This window comes from Oncorhynchus gorbuscha, linkage group LG20 (genome assembly GCF_021184085.1).
Source record: "Oncorhynchus gorbuscha isolate QuinsamMale2020 ecotype Even-year linkage group LG20, OgorEven_v1.0, whole genome shotgun sequence".
NCBI lineage: Eukaryota > Metazoa > Chordata > Actinopteri > Salmoniformes > Salmonidae > Oncorhynchus > Oncorhynchus gorbuscha.
In genome coordinates, this window is record NC_060192.1 from 40,311,628 (window position 1) to 40,332,621 (window position 20,994).

Consider the following 20,994-nt stretch of genomic DNA (forward strand, 5'->3'; position numbering starts at 1 on the left):
ACCTAGGAAATTCTGAGGTATAAAGAGAGACCTCCCCACGGAGTTGGACTTTTATTCCTTTTGTTTTGGTTCCCCCCCCTTCCCCGTTCAGTGTCATGAAGACTCCTCTGCTGTCCAGCACGTCCTGTTAGAGATGGGCTGGATACACAAAGCACTGTCCCAATTGAACACTCCCCCAGCAGTTGACCCCTTCAACCTCTTCAACAGTCTCTCTAAACCCAAAGACTGTGGAGTCGAGCCCTGGTTTCTCTTATCGTCCACTGGCCTGACTGTGTGTGACAGAGCTGTCAGTCAGTCCGTATCAAATCCACACAGTTGATCCTGGAGCCGCAGACACACAGACTTAGAGCACTCCTCTTTAGACACTGTGTGGAGACAGACATCACACGAGAGAGAGAGAGAGAGAGAGAGAGAGAGAGAGAGAGAGAGAGAGAGAGAGAGAGAGAGAGAGAGAGAGAGAGAGAGAGAGAGAGAGAGAGAGAGAGAGAGAGACCACACGAGAGAGAGAGACGAGAGAGAGAGAGAGACACGAGAGAGAGAGACACGAGAGAGAGAGAGAGAGAGAGAGAGAGAGAGAGAGAGAGAGAGAGAGAGAGAGAGAGAGAGGGAGAGACCACACGAGAGAGACAGAGGGAGACAGCACACGAGAGAGAGAGAAAGAGAGAGAGAGAGAGAGGGAGAGAGGGAGAGAGAGGAGAGAGAGACAGAGGGGAAGACAGCACACAAGAGGGAGAGAGAGAGAGAGAGCATATGAGAGAGAGGTAGACAGCACACGAGAGAGAGAGAGAGAGAGAGAGAGAGAGAGAGAGAGAGAGAGAGAGAGAGAGAGAGAGAGAGAGAGAGAGAGAGAGAGAGAGAGAGACAGAGAGAGAGAGAGAGAGGGAGACAGCACACAAGAGAGAGAGAGAGACTGAGAGAGAGAGAGAGAGAGAGAGAGAGAGAGAGAGAGAGAGAGAGAGAGAGAGAGAGAGAGAGAGAGAGAGAGAGACAGACGAGAGAGAGACAGAGAGAGTGGTTCCACGCGGCAGCAACAGAAAAGGGAAGTGTGCTGCACCCCGACCACCAATTAAACGTGTCTGATGGCCTTTAGCCTGTAACAATGTCCATTGCGCCGTCTGGTCGGGTTTGAGTGACATGACCACTCCGCAGGCTGGGCGGCAGGAAGGACTGTTGGAGCTGCAATAGCTTGGCAATGAGGCAGTCGCTCAGAATGACGCTCCACTAGTTCTAAATGCTTAGGGACAGAAAATAGACACACACACTGCGTGTATACCAAATTACCATACCCCCTGAGTCCCTTCCCTGTTTCACACCTGGTAGTTTGGACTTGGTGAATGTTTCTCTCTCTCTCTCTCTCTCTCTCTCTCTCTCTCTCTCTCTCTCTCTCTCTCTCTCTCTCTCTCTCTCTCTCTCTCTCTCTCTCTCTCACTCTTTGATTTGATTTTGACTCATCCGTCCATCCATAGTTTAAAAAGAAATGTAAAATTAGCTTACTGGAAAACTACAGATTGTGTCCATAAAACAGTAGTTGTTAACAAGTATGTCTTGTCTGTATTAACAATGAGAGTCAGAGGGCAGTGTGTTCCCCCCCCCCCATGTTGAGTTCACTGGATACACTTTTTAAATTCGAAAACGCCAAATGTAATGTATGTCCTGTGCATCCCTCCGTAGTTGTGGACGCCTTTTTCGACGGAGCACTTCCGGATCTCTCTTCTGGCTTTGTGCAACTGCCGAGTTCCACGCTGCCGCTAACACATCTTGGTTACAGAGGTTGCAAAAACAACATTAAAAATGGCTATGCATGTACCGAAAGCACCGGGCTTCGCCCAAATGTTGAAGGATGGCGCAAAGGTAAGATTAAATAAATGTTAAAATTAAACCTAAAAGCAAAAGAGTGGTAGTGTGACCGGGGAAGTGCAGGTACGCACTGTGTCAAGTCATGTGGAGACTTCTAGAAAGCCGCAAGGCCGTGAAATATTTTCCCTCCCTGTTTTTGTGTGTGTTTTTTTGTTGTTGTATCAAACCTCGGTACTGAGGTACTTTTTTTCATGTTGCTATTTTTTGGAAATGGTTTAAAATGTCTCAGTTGTAATTGTTGTCGTGGAAAGTGTTTTCTTAAGTGGATAAAAACGCGTTTTCACGCATTGCTAACATGCGGTTGGTTGCTATGATGTGCTAATAGCTAACTAGCGTCCCATGCGGGCTGTCATTCATTCATACAAAGATTAACCAACTTCATACTCGTCTGTCTTCTTAAAACATTTTTATATATATATTTTTTAAATGAAACCAATAATAATAAGAAAGGGTAGTTCGGATATTGTCGACTTTAAGTGTCACTGCGTAGTGAGCTAAGATGAGGACTAAAGTGGTTACCACAAATCTGGTTATCCTAAAAAATGTTTGCAAACACAAAATAATATTTGTCTTAATTTAAGGTTAGGCAAAATGTTAGCAGTTAAGGTTCAAGAAAAATTGTAGGTGGGTTTTAGCTATACTTATTAGTTGCCCCTACAATAACCTCCTCAGCCAGCTAACATTAATAGCCTCCCTGCTCCTTGTTAGTGAAGGGGATTAGTTAGTTTCCAGAAGATACCGACCCTCCTACCGACACTGAGCTGCACTGGGTTCATGATTACATTGAAGATGCAGTGAAGGGATGTGCCACTGTACTCCAAATGGGACCATTAGTCACACTGGTACATCGAGAAGATTGAAATGCTGCTCCCCCCCTCCTGAAAACGACCCTTTGCATCTCCACCCAGGCCATTTAGGAGATGTTAGAATGACGAAAAAGGGGTCCGTTTTCCGGGAAACATGCAGCATTTCAATCGTCTCGATGGAGCAGTGTGGATAAAGATATAATTTGGAGGACATATCGGTACGTTTTCCCGACCCGTATTGCGGCATGCTGCGCAGTGTCTTAATGTATCCGTGATTTGCGTTCAGACCCCATTGCGTCGCAGTGTAAACACGTTTAAGGGTATGGTTGGTACCTTCTGGCCTAGTTAAATACTTGTAAAAAAAAAAGAAGGTTAGTATCTTCTGGCTTACTTTAAAATACAGGTCAATAAAATGTAGATATGAAAATAAATCTGTCAAGCATCACAGATTAGCAGCGCTACGGGTCAGATTAATGCCTAATAAGAACTGCGGTTTTACACTCATTAGTGAGTCAACTGGTTTTTACATGGATAATAATAATATATAATAATGAACTAACAATCAGAAACGTCTATTTCAGACATCAATATATACAGTTTTTTTTTGCCTCGTATTGTTTCACTGGAAAGCTAAATCCTCAATGGGAAATGGTTAGCTAGCTAATATGCACAACTTGTACAAATGTTTGTTGTTCAATCAAATCCTGTCTTTCACTGTCCTTGTTTTGGAAATACGTTATTTTCTGTACTGTGTATTTTGTATCGTAGCGTAAGCGTTTTACATTACATGAGTCATTTAAGTCGGCTGTTATCCAGAGCCACTTACAGCAGTGAGTGTACAAATGTTTCGTGCTTTTTTTCTTACTGGGCATGGGAAGTCATGTAAAACTAATGGGATTTTTTAAATGTGTGTACGAGTGAGGAGGAAAATGTACTGACTACTGTTTTGTGTTTCTGCTTGGTCATCCCCCAGCACTACTCTGGTCTGGAAGAAGCCGTGTTCAGGAACATTCAGGCCTGTAAGGAGCTGGCTCAGACTACACGCACTGCATATGGACCCAACGGTGAGATCTGTCTGTCTCTCTGATCGCCTGTCCTTTCTCGTTTATGTTAGACCACACACATCCTAACATGTCGACCACGGCGCTCACATTGCGTGCGCGAGCGTTGCAAATAAATAAATGTGCACGTGTTATTCCATCACGTCATCCAAACCGTTCGCACGTGTCAAAGGATCATCTGAGTGGCGCTAAAATACAACTTTGTTCTATTTTTTGAGGGGGCTCTTGGCGCTTTCCAAGTCCCGCCTCTCCCATCTCCTCATTGGTTTTTAGGAGCATATGCCCAAGTGGGTGATTGAAAGATGAACTGAGGTCCACACTCCAGTCCAGTTGGTGGTGGTAATTCACCTTAAAGTTGGTAACCACCATATAAAGTCCAAAGAAGACAGAATTTGTATCCCAGGACAAATGAGCTAGCAAAAGCAAGCTAGCTAGCTAAATGGACGTGAATGTTTAATGTGTTTCGACCTGTCCCCAAAATAATAATTAATAATTTAATATAGTTGGTTCAGAGTTTGTTTGGATATTTTCAACCTGCGTGTCCTGATCGCGTCTGGTGTGGGTGGACAACATCTATATCTGTGTCTGTCTGACTCTGTCCTAAATGAGAGATTGTTTTCTTGGTCTTTTTCCTGTTTAATCTTCAGGCATGAACAAGATGGTGATCAACCACCTGGAGAAGCTGTTTGTGACCAACGACGCTGCTACCATCCTCAGAGAGCTGGAGGTGAGACAGTCTGCTCAACCAGTAGTTCTTATGGACTGGGGTTCGATGAAGACTCCAGGAATGGTCATAAACCTTCATAAGACAATGGTCGCCGGGCTTCGTAACCCGGTCGCCGGGCTTCGTAACCCGGTCGCCGGGCTTCGTAACCCGGTCGCCGGGCTTCGTAACCCGGTCGCCGGGCTTCGTAACCCGGTCGCCGGGCTTCGTAATGTAACCTTTCCCTGTGTGTGGTTCTTCCTCCAGGTGCAGCACCCAGCAGCCAAGATGGTCGTGATGGCGTCCCACATGCAGGAGCAGGAGGTGGGGGACGGGACCAACTTTGTCCTGGTGTTCGCTGGAGCACTGCTGGAGCTGGCTGAGGAGCTGCTGCGCATGGGCCTTTCTGTGTCAGAGGTACGCACGAGCTGTGTTTCCATTTTCATTACGAAGTTTGTATAGAAAATAGAGGTGACGATTGCCTACTAGGGTGCGTTTTCCATTTAAATATCTTGTGTTGATTAAAAACAGCTGGACATAATGACGTCAAACCTCTAAAATATAATATATAATATATAAAAATAACACTATTTTTAGCACACACAAAAAAACTAGTGTCCAATACAAATATAGTGGTTGAAGTGTTTCCATTGCCCATTTAAACCATTGCCATTTGCATATTCATAAATTGCCAACAGTATGTATCCCTCCCACCTAGCGGTTTCATGTCTCAGGTAGCCTGTGAAATCCTACGTGGATGGGATTGAATAACGAACTACTATTGGCCAGTCAATCTCATGTGCCAACGTATCGCCACGATCTGTGCCATGGGGTGAGACTTACACTCCGGTAGATCGTTGTTTTTTAATTGGTTGGTTTAACTTTCCAGCCAATCAGAGAAGCAAGGTGTAGTAATTCAGGCTTTCTTGAAAGGCAGGGCAATCCATGTTCTGCAACAACAACAACAAAAAGATTTTTGCAAGCGGTAAGCAATTTAGAATTAAATGCGGAGTGTGGGGGCTTATAGTGATGCGATGACATCACATGCCCCCAGCATACTATATAATAATAATACCTTAAGAAGTATTCTGCAATTATTGTTTATTTCAAAACAGTATTCTATCATTTGTTGCAATAATGTTAAAACAAAATATAAATCTAACCTCCTGTCAAACAGATCAAAGGGGGTTCTCTCTCTTTTAAAAAGGTTTGTTCTGTATTATTTACGCTACGTTGCTTTTGTCAAATAATCCTGAATCCCGTAGCACCACACGCTGACCCATAGGGACACGCAACGAAAACGGCAAAGTTCAGGACAAGTGGACAAGCGCCTGTCTATGATGTGTCTGTATGTACCTGTTTGACAAGGACTTCCCTGACACACAACCCTGTGTGTGTGTGTCTCCCAGGTGATTGAGGGCTATGAGCTGGCGATGAAGAAGAGTCTGGAGCTCCTCCCAGAGTGCGTGTGCGCTTCGGCCAAGAACCTTCACGACGTAGAGGAGGCGACCGCTATGATCCGCCCGGCCGTCATGTCTAAACAGTATGGCAACGAAGACTTCCTGGCCAACCTCATCGCTCAGGCCTGCGGTAAGAGACATGAGCTGTGTTCGAATACCCATACTAACATACTGTATACTACATACTTAATGAGTACCCATTCTAACATACTGGATACTACATACTTAATGAGTACCCATACTAACATACTGTATACTACCTACATAATGAGTACCCATACTAACATACTGTATACTACCTACTTAATGAGTACCCATACTAACATACTGTATACTACCTACTTAATGAGTACCCATTCTAACATACTGGATACTACATACTTAATGAGTACCCATTCTAACATACTGGATACTACATACTTAATGAGTACCCATTCTAACATACTGGATACTACATACTTAATGAGTACCCATACTAACATACTGTATACTATTCTACATAATAACATACTAACATACTATACTACCTACATAATGAGTACCCATAACATCTAACATACTGAGACTAACATACTGTATACTACCTACTTAATGAGTACCCATTCTAACATACTGGATACTACATTCTACCCATTCTAACATACTGGATACTACATACTTAATGAGTACCCATTCTAACATACTACATACTTAATGATATTCTAACATACTGGATACTACATACTTAATGAGTACCCATTCTAACATACTGGATACTACATACTTAATGAGTACCCATTCTAACATACTGTATACTACATACTTGATGAGTACCCATACTAACATAATGTATACTACATACTTAATGAGTATATACTAACATACTGTATACTACATACTCATACTAACATACTGTAGTATATACTATTAGTTAATTTTAGTACACTGTAAACTAAGTTTCCTTTCAGTTGAGTACTAGCTCTTCGCCTGTCTACAGGAAGTTGATGCTGTTGCTATGCAACCTCTTGCTAGCTAGTTAGCATAACAAATGACTAGCTAAACATTTAACAATTTCCGGTGTGTTCGTAAATTCAGTCTGCAGTGCCAGAGTTGTCAGATTTGTCCGTTCGTAAATTCAGAGCTTTTTGCTCTCAGCGCGTTCAGAGAGTTTGTAAGTTCCGAGCTTTTGGCTTTGGGAGTGTTTCGGAGCGCACACTGGACGCTCTGGCTGCGGAGTAGAGTTCATCCGACCAATCAGCAGCAGTCCAGCACCCAAGCGAACTGTCTAACTGCATCCTGACACAAATAAGAGAACCTCACTCTGATAATTTTATTCTCCCTAGCAGAGCTGGTTATCCAGAGCGTTGGTAACTGTGCTGCTGGTAACTTATTTTGCCGGCATTTTCAACGGTGCCTGAGAGATCTCTGAAATCGGGAGTAGATGGCCTGAATTAACAATGCCCATTGAAACGCACAGCGGCAATACCACTAAGCTATGAATGGCGTGAATAGTCAAGTCAATAAACGTTGGGTAGTTAGTTACATAGCGACATACACACTGGCAAGTTTGATGTATAAGTAGCCAACTATCGAGGTAGCTAGCTAACATACCGGTTACACACTGCTGTAATGATATGCTACAAGGTTCGTAAGGATAATTTGTTAGCTACGCTATCAGCCAACATGACGTGTTACTTATTTGAAATGTCATTTATTACTGTAGTGGCTTCCTTTAGTCTTTACCAAGGCCACTGCCCAAGCCTGAAGCGGTGTTGTAGTGGCTTCCTTTAGTCTTTACCAAGGCCACTGCCCAAGCCTGAAGCGGGGTTGTTTGGTACGCATACAGTCCACACTCAAGGTTTCCAAACGGCCAAACATTCAATGACATCCAGGGATATGGTGCAACAAAAATGTTTATTCTTCTTATATCTAACAAATAAATGATTCTCCAGTCATCTTAAAGCATAGAATACTTGATATGGAAAATACATATTATGACCTGTATGTCTGTATGGTCAAACTATACCGCTCCCGCATCTAGCAAGGACTCCTCCCCCGAAGGCCCAACTTCCTGCCTTTATCCTAACACTTACCACAATACAGTGAACAGGCAAGAGGGGGGGCCAAAAACTGAGTTACACTAACAACAAATGAATATATCTCAATCAGGTAAATATAAATCATAAAGGTACGTACCTAATATTTCATAATTTACATTAATATTTAATATATTTACACAAATATACATGGAGCTCTGTATGTTCAGTCTTTTATACAAATATGTCCAAATTGGCTCTTAACAATTACATTGCTTAACATTTGTCGTTAATTTTTGATTTGCTCTCGTCTTCAAATCTGAAAATGTTGCGAAGCCACGCCCATTTTCGGAATAATTGCATTATGGGCCATAAAAGTACAGAAATAGTGTCCTCGTATTTTGGCGAATTTAATACGACATTTTGGCGTACTAACTATCCATAATATGACCAATAAGCATATTATATACTCAATTCACGTCACTTAATATAAGTATTCAAACACCGCTATGGACAAATTAGAAGATAATTTATCAATGAAGATTTATTTAGGATTTAGCCTACAGCAGGGTTGGTCAACGTCGGTCCTCGAGGGCCAAAATATTTTTGGTTGTCATCCTCTCCCGTTCGAACCCGAACAGCGGACGATACTGGGCCAATTATGCGCCGCCCTATGGGACTCATAATCACGGCCGGCTGTGTTGCAGCCCGGAATCGAACCAGGGTCTGTAGTGACTCCTCTAGCAGTGCCTTAGGCCGCTGCGGCACTCCGGAGCCCGGTTCTGGTGACCGTTTGTTTATGTTCTGTTTTTCCTCCCCTTCTCTCTGCAGGCGACACTAACTAAACCTGCCAGTTGGAAGCAATAAGCTTTTTCGTAGCCATTAAGTAGTAGATGCCCAAATGCCCAATTAAAAACAGTCATTAAGCTGGAATTGTGTAGCCATGTGACTAGGAAATGTGTGTGTTCACCAGTAGCTGTTGTCCCAAAACTCTGCTCCTCACTACTCAAATGAAAACATCGGTACTGACTAAAGTTACCATTCATGTAATGTAGTAAAGAACTAGTGAAACAACTTATTATTGAGTTGAACTTTGTAAAAAAAAAGTGATGAATTGCTGCTTTTTCCCTCCTAGTGAGGTTGCGGTTGATATACTGCCATCTGGTGGCGACTAGAAAGAACTGCACGATCTGAACTATTTACACATTGATGGGCCTTGAACATAAATATTAGTGCTCGGAAAAAGTACTTGAAAGACCTTGAATTTGACTTACCACGGATGTGTGTTGTAGAGGTGAGAATATCAGAAAGTTTATTTGTGCAGCACACTGAAAATGGGCATTTTTTTCTATCACTTTACAGAATTTATTTTGTGTTTCTGTACAACCCCCCCAGGCCTAAACCAGTTTGCATCATTGCAATTGGCTTTGATAGGAATGAAGAAAAGGATATTTATTGGCCAGTGGAGTTTTTAGGCACAGCCAATGAATCAAATAAATAGGATGTTGAGTTTTATTGTTGTGGTAATTTTTGTCGTTCTAGTCTCCATCTTCCCCGAGTCTGGTAACTTCAGTGTGGACAACGTCAGAGTTTGCAAGATCCTGGTGAGTGTCCTTGATTACACTGCTACAGAACAGTCTGTCTGCCTTGTGTTGCTTTTGTCCCATCTGCATTTTACATTTTTTATATTTATTTGATTGGTCTAATCTGTCTTGTGTCAAGCTTGAAATCTGAATTTTGTAAATGCAGACACATAAATAGATAAAAATCTGCCATTCTAAACCATTTCCAGCAGCATTTTATAGTGAAGTGTTTTTTTGTTGCTGCTGCTTCAGTGGAGCGATCAAGGAGGTGCCGCTCGAGTTCTTTAATTTAATTTTTATATTTTTTTTATTTTACCTTTATTTAACTAGGCAAGTCGGTTAAGAATAGATTATTACTTTCAATGACTGCCTAGGAACAGACCGTTCAGGGGCAGAACGACAGATTTGTACCTTGTCAGCTCGGGGATTCGAACTTGCAACCTTTCGGTTACTAGTCCAACGCTCTAACCACTAGGCTACCCTGCCGCCCCTACATTAGTGCAACACATTCAGCAGGGGGAAAAAAGCTTATTTTTTAAAAATCCGATGACTTAAGTGCAAAAACGATTGCATTGGTAATTATGTTTTGCTTGTAGTGATTCTTGGATTTTTACCAGAGAACAGGAAGCCAGACATCAGTCAGAGAGCGTTGTCTGATGATGGAATGCCCATTGGTGAATTACAATGGTATTTTAGATGTGCGTTTACAAAACACAGCAAGATATTACTGGTTGGGGGGATCTGTTACACTGCTCTCTGGTGTGTCTGCAGGGTTGTGGACTGACTTCGTCCTCGGTGCTCCATGGGATGGTGTTCAAGAAGGAGACGGAAGGAGATGTCACGTCAATTAAAGACGCCAAGATCGCAGTCTTCTCCTGCCCCTTCGACTGCATGGTCACAGAAACCAAGGTAGGATGGAAATAAATGTTACCCCTCTGACTCCCTTTCTCCCCCTGGCTCCCTCCCTTCCTCACCCTGGCTCCCTCCCTTCCTCACCCTGGCTCCCTCCCTTCCTCACCCTGGCTCCCTCCCTTCCTCACCCTGGCTCCCTCCCTTCCTCACCCTGGCTCCCTCCCTTCCTCACCCTGGCTCCCTCCCTTCCTCACCCTGGCTCCCTCCCTTCCTCACCCTGGCTCCCTCCCTTCCTCACCCTGGCTCCCTCCCTTCCTCACCCTGGCTCCCTCCCTTCCTCACCCTGGCTCCCTCCCTTCCTCACCCTGGCTCCCTCCCTTCCTCACCCTGGCTGGCCCTCCCTTCCTCACCCTGGCTCCCTCCCTTCCTCACCCTGGCTCCCTCCCTTCCTCACCCTGGCTCCCTCCCTTCCTCACCCTGGCTCCCTCCCTCCCTCCTCACCCTGGCTCACCCTGGCCTCCCTTCCTCACCCTGGCTCCCTCCCTTCCTCACCCTGGCTCCCTCCCTTCCTCACCCTGGCTCCTCACCCCCTCCCTCACCCTGGCTCCCTTCCCTCCCTCCCTCCTCACCCTGGCTCCCTCCCTTCCTCACCCTGGCTCCCTCCCTTCCTCACCCCTGGCTCCCTCCCTCCCTCCCCCTCACCCTGGCTCCCTCCCTTCCTCACCCTGGCTCCCTCACCCCTCCCTCCCCCTCACCCTGGCTCCCTCCCTTCCTCACCCTGGCTCCCTCTTCCTCCCTCCCCCTCACCCTGGCTCCCCCCCTCACCCTGGCTCCCTCCCCCTCACCCTGGCTCCCTCCCTTCCTCACCCTGGCTCCCTCCCTTCCTCACCCTGGCTCCCTCCCTTCCTCACCCTGGCTCCCTCCCTTCCTCACCCTGGCTCCCTCCCTTCCTCACCCTGGCTCCCTCCCTTCCTCACCCTGGCTCCCTCCCTTCCTCACCCTGGCTCCCTCCCTTCCTCACCCCGGCTCCCTCCCTTCCTCACCCCGGCTCCCTCCCCCTCACCCTGGCTCCCTCCCTTCCTCACCCTGGCTCCCTCCCTTCCTCACCCTGGCTCCCTCCCTTCCTCACCCTGGCTCCCTCCCTTCCTCACCCTGGCTCCCTCCCTTCCTCACCCTGGCTCCCTCCCTTCCTCACCCTGGCTCCCTCCCTTCCTCACCCTGGCTCCCTCTTTCCTTCCTTCTGCAGGGTACAGTGTTGATTAATGATGATGTTGTCCCTCCCTCCTTCCTTCCCTCTCTCCCTCCCTCTGCAGGGTACAGTGTTGATTAATGATGATGTTGTCCCTCCCTCCTTCCTTCCCTCTCTCCCTTCCTCTGCAGGGTACAGTGTTGATTAACAATGCGGAGGAGCTCCTTAACTTCAGTAAGGGAGAGGAGGATATGATGGAAGCCCAAGTCAAGTCCATCGCTGAGGCAGGCGCCAACGTAGTGGTGACCGGTGGCAAAGTGGCGGATATGGCGCTGCACTACGCCAACAAGTACCAGCTCATGGTCGTCAGGTAGGGTCCCAGCTCATGGTAGGGTCCCAGCTCATGGTCGTCAGGTAGGGTCCCAGCTCATGGTCGTCAGGTAGGGTCCCAGCTCATGGTCACAGGTGGGGTCCCAGCTCATCAGGTAGGGTCCCAGCTCATGGTCGTCAGGTAGGGTCCCAGCTCATGGTGGGGTCCCAGGTCACGGTCGTCAGGTAGGGTCCCAGCTCATGGTGGGGTCCCAGGTCACGGTCGTCAGGTAGGGTCCCAGCTCATGGTGGGGTCCCAGGTCACGGTCGTCAGGTAGGGTCCCAGCTCATGGTAGGGTCCCAGGTCACGGTCGTCAGGTAGGGTCCCAGCTCATGGTAGGGTCCCAGGTCACGGTCGTCAGGTAGGGTCCCAGCTCATGGTCGTCAGGTAGGGTCCCAGCTCATGGTCGTCAGGTAGGGTCCCAGCTCATGGTAGGGTCCCAGCTCATGGTCGTCAGGTAGGGTCCCAGCTCATGGTCGTCAGGTAGGGTCCCAGCTCATGGTCGTCAGGTGGGGTCCCAGCTCATGGTAGGGTCCCAGCTCATGGTCGTCAGGTGGGGTCCCAGCTCATGGTCGTCAGGTGGGGTCCCAGCTCAGCTCGGTGGTCCCAGCTCAGGTGGGGTCCCAGCTCATGGTCGTCAGGTGGGGTCCCAGCTCATCAGGTAGGGTCCCAGCTCATGGGTGGGGTCCCAGCTCATGGGTCAGGTAGGGTCCCAGCTCATGGTCGTCAGGTGGGGTCCCAGCTCATGGTCGTCAGGTGGGGTCCCAGCTCATGGTCGTCAGGTGGGGTCCCAGCTCATGGTCGTCAGGTGGGGTCCCAGCTCATGGTCGTCAGGTGGGGTCCCAGCTCATGGTCGTCAGGTGGGGTCCCAGCTCATGGTCGTCAGGTGGGGTCCCAGCTCATGGTCGTCAGGTGGGGTCCCAGCTCATGGTCGTCAGGTGGGGTCCCAGCTCATGGTCGTCAGGTGGGGTCCCAGCTCATGGTCGTCAGGTGGGGTCCCAGCTCATGGTCGTCAGGTGGGGTCCCAGCTCATGGTCGTCAGGTGGGGTCCCAGCTCATGGTCGTCAGGTGGGGTCCCAGCTCATGGTAGGGTCCCAGCTCATGGTAGGGTCCCAGCTCATGGTCGTCAGGTGGGGTCCCAGCTCATGGTCGTCAGGTGGGGTCCCAGCTCATGGTCATCAGGTGGGGTCCCAGCTCATGGTAGGGTCCCAGCTCATGGTAGGGTCCCAGCTCATGGTAGGGTCCCAGCTCATGGTAGGGTCCCAGCTCATGGTAGGGTCCCAGCTCATGGTAGGGTCCCAGCTCATGGTAGGGTCCCAGCTCATGGTAGGGTCCCAGCTCATGGTAGGGTCCCAGCTCATGGTAGGGTCCCAGCTCATGGTGGGGTCCCAGCTCATGGTAGGGTCCCAGCTCATGGTGGGGTCCCAGCTCATGGTGGTCCCAGCTCATGGTAGGGTCCCAGCTCAGGGTCCCAGCTCATGGTAGGGTCCCAGCTCATGGTAGGGTCCCAGCTCATGGTAGGGTCCCAGCTCACGGTGGGGTCCCAGCTCACGGTAGGGTCCCAGCTCACGGTAGGGTCCCAGCTCACGGTAGGGTCCCAGCTCACGGTAGGGTCCCAGCTCACGGTAGTCGGGTGGGGTCCCAGCTCACGGTAGGGTCCCAGCTCACGGTAGGGTCCCAGCTCATGGTCGTCGGGTAGGGTCCCAGCTCATGGTAGGGTCCCAGCTCATGGTCGTCGGGTAGGAGAGAGATGGGGCACTCACTCACTCGTACCTGTATTTAATTTCAGACACTTCCTACCTAAAATTCAACATTCCAAGACAGTCTGCTCTAGTTCGTCAGTTAAGATGAACTTGGTTTTCATAGTTTTAGTCAAGGGGTTACATGAGGTAGCTGGTAGGTCTTATTGGTGGTGTGAACCACCTGATCTAAAACTACTGAACATTAGCTGCTGGTCCCTTCAGGATCCTGTCTCTCTGTGTTACTAAACCCGTGTCTCCTGCAGGCTGAACTCTAAATGGGATCTGAGGAGACTGTGTAAGACGGTCGGCGCTGTGGCCCTGCCTCGACTGGTGAGTTCCCCTTACTGACAGGGTAGTGTGGGTGTTGACTGTATTCGTACCCAATCGTTTGTTTCCTTCATATGAGGAAATCAGTCCATTTAAATGATATTCATTAGGTTCTAATCTATGGATTTCACATGACTGGGAATACAGATATGCATCTGTTGGTCACAGATACACAAAGTAGTAAGGGTGTGAGTCGGAAAACCAGTCTGTAACTACACAGAAATGTATTGGTACATTTTATTAATTGTGCAAGGCAATGGACCTCTTGAGGTGATGACAGCCTAATACAGAATCATGTATGTTCTACGAAATATATTCCTCCATAAATGTTTCCCCTAATAAATACATTACTGCTACAATGTCCGCTGACACTGCCATGTTGACATGACGGGAGTTTCATATTTTACATTGAGTCGTTTAGCAGATGCTCTTATCCAGAACAACTTAAAGGCGCTCTGAACCGCTAGGCTACCTGGCCCGGCGCTCTGAACCGCTAGGCTACCTGGCCCGGCGCTCTGAACCGCTAGGCTACCTGGCCCGGCGCTCTGAACCGCTAGGCTACCTGGCCCGGCGCTCTGAACCGCTAGGCTACCTGGCCCGGCGCTCTGAACCGCTAGGCTACCTGGCCCGGCGCTCTGAACCGCTAGGCTACCTGGCCCGGCGCTCTGAACCGCTAGGCTACCTGGCCCGGCGCTCTGAACCGCTAGGCTACCTGGCCCGGCGCTCTGAACCGCTAGGCTACCTGGCCCGGCGCTCTGAACCGCTAGGCTACCTGGCCCGGCGCTCTGAACCGCTAGGCTACCTGGCCCGGCGCTCTGAACCGCTAGGCTACCTGGCCCGGCGCTCTGAACCGCTAGGCTACCTGGCCCGGCGCTCTGAACCGCTAGGCTACCTGGCCCGGCGCTCTGAACCGCTAGGCTACCTGGCCCGGCGCTCTGAACCGCTAGGCTACCTGGCCCGGCGCTCTGAACCGCTAGGCTACCTGGCCCGGCGCTCTGAACCGCTAGGCTACCTGGCCCGGCGCTCTGAACCGCTAGGCTACCTGGCCCGGCGCTCTGAACCGCTAGGCTACCTGCCGCCCAATTAGTCCTTAATGCGCACCGCCACGGTTCTTAACTCAGACAGCGGTGTGTAAAGCCTTCAGTCGCTGCTGCTAAAGTTATTCCCAGGGTGGAACTGTCCACCTTTACTGGTTTCACCATGTAATGTTTAAACAAAATCATATCCCCACAGTAGACTGGTTTAATTACCCAGTCGGCTTGTTATGTGATCTACGCAAGATGAATGTTCCACTCCAGACTCAAAGTTACATGTGTTACATGAAAACGCTTTTGTCCTTTTGTTGTTCCTGTTAACCTCCCATTTTATGTTAAGTCAGGACCATCGTGTGTTTAGGGAATTCATATTAGTTTAAAAAAAATATATATGAAATGTGTCATCAGACCTGAGCCTTTCGGTCCATCATAAAAATGATCCTGTGGAGGACCCGTAAGCAAGGGGACTGGAATTGGTCAAACTTGTTTTAATACATGTCCAAAATAATCTATTATTAAAATACTGAATAATCCTCTTTCCCTAAACGCGTGATGGTCCTGACTTTCTAACATGAAAAGGGGGAGGTTAACTTGGCCCCAGACAATCGACACGGTAAAAATAAATGAACGTAAGTTGTGCTTCTTCCAAGTCGAAACTGAAACTGACCATTCCTATGTCCCCGTCCCCCCCCCAGACCCCTCCCACTCCAGAGGAGATGGGTCACTGTGACAGTGTCTACCTGGACGAGGTCGGAGACACTCAGGTGGTGGTCTTCAAACACGGTGAGAACAGACTTCCCGACTAAAAGTCTTGTCGTTTAAAAAAAAAACTGAAGTCATTTCTGTGTGTTTCGGGGAACTATAGACCACAGTCTGCAATGGTGCCATCTCATAGTCGTTCTCTTTCCACCTCTCTTCCTCCTCAGAGAAAGAAGATGGTGCCATCTCCACCCTGGTGATTAGAGGATCCACTGACAACCGGATGGATGATATCGAGCGAGCCATCGACGATGGGGTCAACACCTTCAAGGTTCTGGTCCGAGACAAGAGGCTGGTGCCAGGTGCCGGAGCTACAGAGATCGAACTGGCTAGACAGATCACGTCATACGGAGAGGTACGGAACACGGACGTGTGTGTGTTAACGAATGTGTCGTTTTAAAAACACTTAACTAGTATGACTCCCTCTCTAGTCGTTTCCGGTCTTGGAGCAGTGTGTCATTAACAACTCTGCCTGACCCCACCCTCCTCCTCCTCTCTCTCTAGTCGTGTCCTGGTCTGGAGCAGTATGCCATTAAGAAGTTTGCCTCCTCCCCTCTCTCTCTAGTCGTGTCCTGGTCTGGAGCAGTATGCCATTAAGAAATTTGCTGAGGCGTTTGAGGCGGTGCCCAGAGCGTTGGCAGAGAACTCTGGCATCAAGGGAAACGAGCTCATCTCCAAACTGTACGCCGTGCATCATGAGGGCAACAAGAACATGGGCTTTGACATCGAGGTGTGTGACAAGTCTCTTCCTGTTGCATTTCCTGTTTATATTTTATTCCCCCCCCCCCCTTCCCTTATACCTGACACGGTGCGCTTGGTTTAGTTTGCCCAGTGTACCAGGTTGGCAGATGGCAAAGAAGCTCTGCCGGCATGCCAGGCTCATTAAATCCAGTGCACCTTAAGACATTACGGTTTGGTTGATTTCCATGGAAATGTATAGCTTGCGTTAAATGGTTTCTTGACAAAGCTGACGGGTTGTGTGAAATGTGCGTGTTCACAGGGAGAGGGTGCTGCTCTGAAGGACATGCTGGAAGCTGGGATCCTGGAGCCTTTCCTGGTCAAACACTGGGGCATCAAACTAGCTACCAACGCTGCTATCACAGTGCTCAGAGTAGACCAGGTACACACACACACACACACACACACACACACACACACACACACACACACACACACACACACACACACACACACACACACACACACACACACACACAGCTACACTGGGGCATCAAACTAGCTACCAACGCTGCTATCACCGTGCTCCGAGTAGACCAGGTACACACAGACACACACACAGACTGGGGCACGAACAGCTACACATCACAGTAGACAGGTACACACTCACACACAGACTCACACACACACAGACTGGGGCATCAAACTAGCTACCAACGCTGCCATCACTGTGCTCCGAGTAGACCAGGTACACACTCACACACAGACTCACACACAGACTCACACACACACAGACTGGGGCATCAAACTAGCTACCAACGCTGCCATCACAGTGCGCCATGGCTGGTCAGCCAATAAGCATTGAGCTCGAAACCACCCAGTTCCTACTTACACCATAGATGATATTTACTCGTGTCGACTCATGAGCTCCGCCTGCGGGAGATTTAGAATGGAAGATGGATGTGTTTGTACATCGACCCGAATCCCATCGACTCGTTCCTCTAGCCGAACTGAAAGTTTAGTTCCTGTATATATTGTATCCGACCCCATGCATCTAGATACGTATCCAATTTGTCTGGAAGGGGGACGTACACATCCCTACCACTTTCACTGTGCTCCTACTGGACCACACACACACACACACACACACACACACACACACACACACACACACACACACACACACACACACACACACACACACACACACACACACACACACACACACACACACACACACACACACACACACACACACACACACACACACACACACACACACACACACACAATCATCTTCTCATTACAGGTCAATCGGAGTAAAATGTTGTTTTCATCTTTTTTAATTGCTGTCTTCTCTTTCCCAAGTTCTCATCAGGATCCTGTAGAAAATGTACAGGTTGTGTGTTAATCTGTGTGTTTGTGGTTGGGGGGGGGGTGTTTGTGTGTAGATTATCATGGCTAAGCCAGCAGGTGGGCCCCGGGCTCCTAAACAACAAGGCCACTGGAACAAGGACGAGGGAGACGAGCCTGAACATTTTGACACACACCACTAACCTTTCTGCACAGGACAGAATACACACTGACAGGTGCTGGGGAACGGGGGCACGGAAACACTCACTGTGTGATGGGGGGCACGGAAACACTCACTGTGTGATGGAAACACTCACTGTGTGGGGCACGGAAACACTCACTGTGTGATGGGGGGCACGGAAACACTCACTGTGTGATGGGGGGCACGGAAACACTCACTGTGTGATGGGGGTGGCACGGAAACACTCACTGTGTGATGGGGGTGGGGGTGTGATGGGGGCACGGAAACACTCACTGTGTGATGGGGGGGCACGGAAACACTCACTGTGTGATGGGGGCACGGAAACACTCACTGTGTGATGGGGGGGGAAACACTCACTGTGTGATGGGGGCACGGGAAACACTCACTGTGTGATGGGGGGGCACGGGAAACACTCACAGGGTGTCTGCGGTTTCTTAAATGCATTCATCTGATGAAAGGCCTTACGTCTTAGATTCAGTGTTGGAAGGTCCGCGCTGTTTCCTGTGTGTTGAGTCGCTGCGTAATTGTTGCCACCTCAGACCTCACTCCATATTAAGTTTCCAAGTTTCATTAAAAAATTCATGGAACCTGCCGATACCTTGCTGTGGTGTTCGTGTGTTTTGAATATGCACTGTTAATGGGGGGGGGGGGGGTATATATTTGTGATGGGGAAATGGCATGAATACTCACACTCACAGTCGTGTGTTTTTAAATATAACAAGATACCCATGTTAATGAGACTGTAGTGCTACCGTGTGACGATAACCATAAACCTTATTTCCTTTTAGGCACACTGCTGTGATCTAACCATGTTTGATGTTTGTGTAGCAACAACTGACAGTGTGTGAATGCATGCTGCATGTTTACAGGAAGCCAGATCAACAGTGTTCACAATGGCAGAATGACTGACTCGTGTGTGTGTGTGTGTGTGTGTGTGTGTGTGTGTGTGTGTGTGTGTGTGTGTGTGTGTGTGTGTGTGTGTGTGTGTTCCTCAGATCATCATGGCCAAACCGGCAGGTGGACCCAAAGCCCCCACAGGCAAGAAAGACTGGGATGAAGATGACTGAACATGACCTCTAACCTTTGACCACCTAACCCCTGCCACTATGCCCCCCCTCACCCCTCCCCAACCTGTTTTTTCTATGTTTTATTTAAAGTCCAAGGCGTTTGGCTTATTGTGTAGGCACCATCCTGCATGGTTACTGTATGATGGAAGGAGAGATGACATGGATGGATTGATGAGGCCACTGTATTGCTTTTTATGTTCTCCTCTCAAATAAAAGGCACTTCATTCCTGTCATTGTTTTTCTTTTATTCATTTAAAAGTTCCAAAGTTTAAAAATATATATTTTTGCAATGTCAAATCCTCTCTGGCTAACAGCTAAGTCATATGGGGGGTGGGGGAGTGCTTCTTAGCTAGGTGCAATTTCGTAAGCAAAGTTTTTGCTAGGAATGTCTGGTCTTCTGAGTGGGGGAGGAGAACATTGACAACGAGCACTTATTGGCAGAGGTTTTGGTATGTTCTTATTGGTTAGTAGACCATTGATATCACCAAGCAGGCCATTACTCCATTCTACCAAAAACAGGCTGGAGTTTCAGGCCATCCTTTCTCAAACAGCTTTTACACTGAAATCATTTTACGTTTTCAGTATTCTTCCAACCTTCATTTGGAAATGGTATATAAACACAGGAAAATCTGGTTTTGGACTGAGCCTTTAACCCTTTACACTCATACAGGTTGAAAATTGCAGGTTTGGACACAACGTGCCTGTACCATAACATACTATACCTGATGTCTGAGCTCTCTTAAGGGCTTTTGAGTGATAGCCGCTTTGAACTTGCAATCTACACCGGATACCCCATAATGACAGCGAAAACTGATTTCTTTGACTATTTGCACATTTATTAAAATCAGAACCGTGTATAAGTATTTGGCTATTAGACTTAAATGATCTCGGGTGCATTGTTTTTTGAGACATTTCTAAAACCTGATGGGAGTTAACCTGTGGTAAATTCAATTGATTGGACATGATTTGGAAAGACACACACCTGTCTATATAAGGTCGCTTTGTTGATAGTGCATGTCAGAGCAAAAACTAAGCCATGAGGTTAAAGGAATTCTCCATAGAGCTCCGTGACAGGATTATGTTGAGGCACAGATCTGGGGAAGGGTACCAAAACATTTCGGGCTGCATTGAAGGTCCCCAGGAGCGCAGTGTCCTCCATCATTTTTAATTGAAGTAGTTTGAAACCACACCTTTTTGGCCGCCGGGCCAAACTGAACAATTGGGGTGAAGGACCTTGGTCAGAGAGGTGACCAATAACCCAATGGACAGAGCTCCAGAGTTCCTCTGTGGAGATGGGAGAACCTTCCAGGAGAACAACCTGTCAGCAGCACTCCACCAATCAGGCCTTTGTGGTAGATTGGCCAGACAGAAGCCACTCCCCATTAAAAGGCACATGACAACCCACTTGGAGTTTGCCAAAAGGCACCTAAAGTCTCTCAGACCATGAGAAACAAGATTCTCTGGTCTGATGAAATTGATATTGAACTCTTCCTCCAAGCATCACATCTGGAGGAAACCAGGCACTGCTCATCACCTGGCCAATACCATCCCCACGGTGAAGCATGGTGGTGGCAGCATCATTCTGTAGGAATGTTTTTCAGTGGCAGGGACTGGGAGACTAGTCAGGATCGAGGGAAAGATGAACAGAGTAAAGTACAGAGATCCTTGAATGAAAACCGGTCCAGAGCGCTCAGGACCACAGACTGGGGCGAAGGTTCACCTTCCAACAGGACAACAACCCTAAGCACACAGCCAAGACAACGCAGGAGTGGACAGGTCTGAATATCCTTGAGCTGCCCAGCCAGTGCCCGGACTTGAACCTGATCGAACATCTCTGGAATGACCTGAAAATAGCTGTTAGATGCAAAAACTCGACTTACCCAGTTGCGGCCCAGTTTTTGGAAGCAAACCACTCGATTTCGTCCCTACGCTATTT

The 20,994-nt window shown here is 48.2% G+C and overlaps 1 protein-coding gene across 4 annotated transcripts; it reads left to right on the top strand.

Moving 5' to 3' along the window:
- The first annotated feature begins 1,688 nt into the window (after nucleotides 1-1,688).
- On the top strand, nucleotides 1,689-19,291 carry cct8 (chaperonin containing TCP1, subunit 8 (theta)). Of its 4 annotated transcripts, XM_046317373.1 has the most exons (16): nucleotides 1,689-1,851; nucleotides 3,637-3,727; nucleotides 4,372-4,451; nucleotides 4,695-4,844; nucleotides 5,837-6,017; nucleotides 9,445-9,506; nucleotides 10,257-10,394; nucleotides 11,718-11,896; nucleotides 13,902-13,968; nucleotides 15,695-15,782; nucleotides 15,926-16,113; nucleotides 16,324-16,488; nucleotides 16,759-16,910; nucleotides 16,979-17,036; nucleotides 17,888-18,025; nucleotides 18,987-19,123. In XM_046317373.1, exons 1-15 carry the CDS (start codon nucleotides 1,792-1,794, stop codon nucleotides 17,990-17,992), a joined length of 1,764 nt encoding a protein of 587 aa, XP_046173329.1. In that variant the 5' UTR covers nucleotides 1,689-1,791; the 3' UTR covers nucleotides 17,993-18,025; nucleotides 18,987-19,123. The 4 variants fall into 4 exon arrangements, with proteins under 4 accessions (XP_046173329.1, XP_046173330.1, XP_046173331.1 ...); XM_046317374.1 differs by lacking the exon at nucleotides 17,888-18,025 and having other exon boundaries at nucleotides 18,987-19,291; XM_046317375.1 differs by lacking the exon at nucleotides 16,979-17,036 and having other exon boundaries at nucleotides 16,759-16,878.
- Nucleotides 19,292-20,994: the final 1,703 nt, after the last annotated feature.

Bases quoted from the DNA above. Each gene is read 5' to 3' on its own strand.
- cct8 (XM_046317373.1), top strand. From the start codon at position 1,792: ATGGCTATGCATGTACCGAAAGCACCGGGCTTCGCCCAAATGTTGAAG. The intron at 16,489-16,758 runs GTGTGTGACAAG...GCGTGTTCACAG, and splicing joins ACATGGGCTTTGACATCGAG to GGAGAGGGTGCTGCTCTGAA. The intron at 17,037-17,887 runs GTACACACAGAC...GTTTGTGTGTAG, and splicing joins CCGTGCTCCGAGTAGACCAG to ATTATCATGGCTAAGCCAGC.